Genomic DNA, 4,308 nt, shown 5'->3' on the forward strand with positions numbered 1-4,308 from the left:
CCCCCCCCCCCCCTTGAGCTGATTTGAGTATTGGGAGCTGTGCAATTAAAATATGTTTTTTTTTTACAAAAAAAATTATAATATAATGTTGCTAAGGTTTATTATTATTTTTTAATTAGTAACTTTATTTTACAGCAAGTATCATGTCAAGAACCGGTTCAGCGCTGATCACACCATTCTATTGGGTGTACTTGATGGTGAAAACTGTCGTCACCACCACCGTCACCACCATCACTGAAACTGTAAGTAATCACTTAATACGTAGCTTAGATATCTTGTCTATTGAGAGGGCACACCTTTGACTAAACTATCGGAGAACTGTTTAGTATCGGATTGATTCCTATAAGCTTATATAGCTCACACTACTCGATGTTTAGTTGTGCGACTAAACAGTTGAATGAGCTGCGAAACAATCGACAATCGCACGACAGTTGTGCGATAATTTAGTCAGAAGTTTGCGCCCGATTTGAATTTAAATATTCAAAGTAAATAAAATTTAGCTGATGTTGCTTGTAGATTTGCTTTCTGTTAGTAAACCAATTATAGAATTTTCTATTATATTATATTTTGATACTTTGGAAGAAACCAACATTGTAATTGGTTAAAAACTAACTAGTTTCGGACCCGCCGGGGTTTACAGGGCGTTCAGCGTAATTAACAACGCCTTAGTTAGTTAATGTATAACTCCTAATGTTTAAACATTTACTGGTTATTAAAAAAAACTGTTAAAAACGTCGCAACTTACATTTAATAATCCGGCACCGGCTAGTTTCGAACACTTCAGGGGTCCATCTTCAAGGCGAGTGTTTATTACAGAAGGTTATACGTGATTTCAGCTGTTTTTAATAGTAAAAAAGTGTATACAATTCAATTTATTTGTATTTGGTTTAAAATATTGTTAATAATATTTTTCAGATAACGACCAAACATGAGGATAAAAACGGAAAATACGTAGCGCGTAGTTACCAGCCGAGTGCGGGAAGACGCCGCGCCTGGCCCTGGCTGCTGCTGCTGCCATTTCTAGGATACGGATGTAAGTTTTATCATTACTTAATATATCAAATTTATTCTGACAACATTGAATATTCTTGTAACAAATTCTACTATACGACAGAAACGTTTAAAATTCTAATTATAGAGCGACAAAGTTATCTGGCCCGGTAAAAGTGACCATAAATTGTAGATCGGTTAGTCTTATGGCAATCTGAAATGTTTGAATGACTTGACAGTGTCATGTTTTGACCAATGAGGGAATGACAGTTGTATGTTGCCATATCATGATTTCTGTATTTTATCTATACTAATATAGTTAAGCGTAAACACACTACTTTATAGCGTAGGATGTTACCAATCACAGTATTTTTGAATAATTCTTTCTTTAATAAAACTCCCTACACTTAAGATATGCTTTAGGCTATAAATTTTTACGCTATTAAACTTAGGGGATGAATAAATTAGAAAAAACCTTCATGTGGGAAAGGGACCATAAAGTACAAGCTGCCAGCATCAAGCTAATTTGACATATGTAAACAATAAAATAAAATTTTCATAATTCCATGCGGATGAAGCCGCACAGGAACAGCTATTATAAAATAAATAGCAGGCAGACAAATGATGATGATCAACTTGCCTTTATCCCATATAGAGGGTCGGCACAGTATGTGCTGCTCTTCCATACATCTCTATCAGCCGTTATATCTGAAACCACTACTTTCTTGAGCATATCCTCTTTCACACAATACATTCATACTTTCTTCGGTCTTCCTCTTCCTTTGTAGCCATCCACATTCATTGAATTAATTTTAATTGTTAATGTTAGTACTATAGGAACAATAACGTCAAAGCGCACTTGCTCGTAGTGTTTGTTTCAATAGTACGCTTGATGTCAAAAGATTCTTGTAACTGTCAAGGTTTGTAAGACATTTTGTATGACCAAGTAGATTTCATAAATTCTGACAGAACTTACTGTCAGCCTTACCGGGCCAGATATCCTTGTTGGTCTATACCATGTTCAGTGCCACTGACTCATAAATTCATACAAAACAATATGTTGTATGGAAAACATTGGGCAATCTGAGCATTCTTTACAGAAAATTGAGAAAAATAATAATTCCTTTCAGTGAACTACACATACAACAACTACGAGCATCTGGCAATGCCAAACTTTACAGATTTTCATTTAGATTTATCGGAATTTTGCACTATGGAGATACCAAAAATATCTTTGCCGAATGTTTCGCTGTCGGATTTGTACAATTTGCCGCGAATTAATCTGACTTTGCCGGATATAAATATAACTTTGCCTGAAATGCCAAATGTCGGTGAGAATTTGCCGCGTGTTTCGAAAGCGTACAGAGAATACAAGGATATTGTTCATAACAGAATGGCAGACGCCACAGATTATATATCGGTTGTGGCGGGAAGTTGTTATGAAGAAATACGACGATTTTGGTCTGGATTCTGGGTATAATTAGCAGACTCGCTGTTAAAATATTATTAAAAATTATTCAAGCTTTTTGATAGAAAATTGTAAAAAAATACACTTTTGTAATGCAAAATTCTGCAACTCAAATGATTATATTAAATATTTTTTTGTTTTTTTTTTATGAATCAGAATGATTACAGTATGTTTTTAAACAATGTTACTATAGTGGAAACATAATTTTTTTAAAATAATTAGGTTTAACGCGAGCCATAGATTATGTAAATGTGGTACTTAATATTTTTTTGTTGCTAAGCCTAACTCATTCCTTTAAGATTCATTATTATTTTGTTAAACATTTTATAATATTAATATTTTTATATCAATATATTAAGTTCAGTTTTTATCCACAAATGATTAATATTTTTTTAACAATTATTGCAATTTTCTATTTCGTTGTGATTTTTTCCAGTACAAATTTTATTTTTTTAATTATGATATTATTTAAATTCTATCAGCCTTACAAATAAGTTAAATTTGTACTAATATTTGCTTAGTTTATACCTAAGTTTAACTTTATACCGCGTTTTGTAAGGCTGTTAATATTTATGTAGAATATGTTCTCTAAATATTTTGTGCCATTGGAAAAGTTCAAAATTATGAAGCTTTATTTTTTTTAAGTATTATAATCGATGTACCTAAAATATTACATGGCTATTAATTTAATTTATTTATACTTTTAATATGTGGGATAATAGGGAATATGCATGTATTTTTTCTTTTTTTAAACGATTCTACTTGTTATAAAATAACCAGAAAAAAAAATTAAGCTAAAATATTCAACCATTGAGCAAAAAATAATAAAACAGAATTACGACCATTTTCGAGCGACTAAAACGCGACCGGAGTTGACATTAGACATAACATACGCTCAGATGTCACTTCGATGTAAAAAACAACAAAGTATCTCGTTGCTTCTCAAGGTCAAAAAGTCAAAAATCGATTCATTTTTATTATTCCTGGTACATATAAGCGGTAATTAATAATTCCATTCATTATTTTTTTTTATTTTAAAGTTGGTTTTGATATCGTGTTTACAGTAAAATACTTCAAGAGTGCATTTCTATACAAACTAACGTAAATGAACTGTGTATTGTCAACACAGCGACGCCATATTAGATAAGCCACTTGCTTCGACCAATAGTGTGCGTTTTAGAACTAAGAGAGGGAATTTGAAAAAAGACACTTTTTAATGAATAAATTTTGCCACCAAATCACATTATATTAAAAAAAAATCTTTGCAGGAATGTTTTTATAGTAATAAAGTATACTTAAAAAAAGTTTGGTGCGATTTGGCGTCATATGCATATTGCCTATTGGAGAAAATTAACACTAGTCATTTAGTTATTGTTATCTACTGAAATTGTTTTTGATGTCACAATTATTTTAAAGTGCTAAATTTGAAGTTTAGTTTTATTTGTTTTGTCTAAAGAACTGTTCAATTATAACTGTGCTTGCGCAGGCAAGGGAACTATAACTGTATTCAACTGACAGTTAATAATTTGCTTATTCGCAGTTCTTTATTGAACAGTTCGTATCTTTAGTTAGAACTGTTGTGGGATACGTTTTTTTTATTGAAATTTTTCATGTCCGTCTATATTATCAGGATTTCATTATTATTAAGATTTATTATAATTTTGTTTCTGGCTAGGAGGCTTAATTTTTTTAATTTTAATAATTTATGTATAACAAGTTAACAATGGGTATTGATAAATTATAAAAATTGCATGAAATTGAATTTTTCTTTCCCCCCTCCTTCCTATATCCTAGTTCTTCCCTGTGAGGTATTTATTAGTTCAGGGAAGGATAGAGGTAAAAACCACCTA

The 4,308-nt window shown here is 31.5% G+C and overlaps 1 protein-coding gene across 1 annotated transcript in view; it reads left to right on the plus strand.

Annotated features, from left to right (window-relative positions):
- LOC106106878 overlaps window positions 1-4,308 on the plus strand; it is a 20,013-nt gene that overhangs the window by 12,547 nt on the left and 3,158 nt on the right. Inside the window, exons 7-9 of the mRNA XM_013287538.1 lie at window positions 136-242; window positions 916-1,033; window positions 2,121-2,467. Of these exons, the coding sequence (XP_013142992.1) occupies window positions 136-242; window positions 916-1,033; window positions 2,121-2,467 (572 nt within the window). The remainder of the gene's footprint in view (window positions 1-135; window positions 243-915; window positions 1,034-2,120; window positions 2,468-4,308) is intronic.

Source organism: Papilio polytes, unplaced genomic scaffold, assembly GCF_000836215.1.
Source record: "Papilio polytes unplaced genomic scaffold, Ppol_1.0 DF822067.1, whole genome shotgun sequence".
Lineage (NCBI taxonomy): Eukaryota > Metazoa > Arthropoda > Insecta > Lepidoptera > Papilionidae > Papilio > Papilio polytes.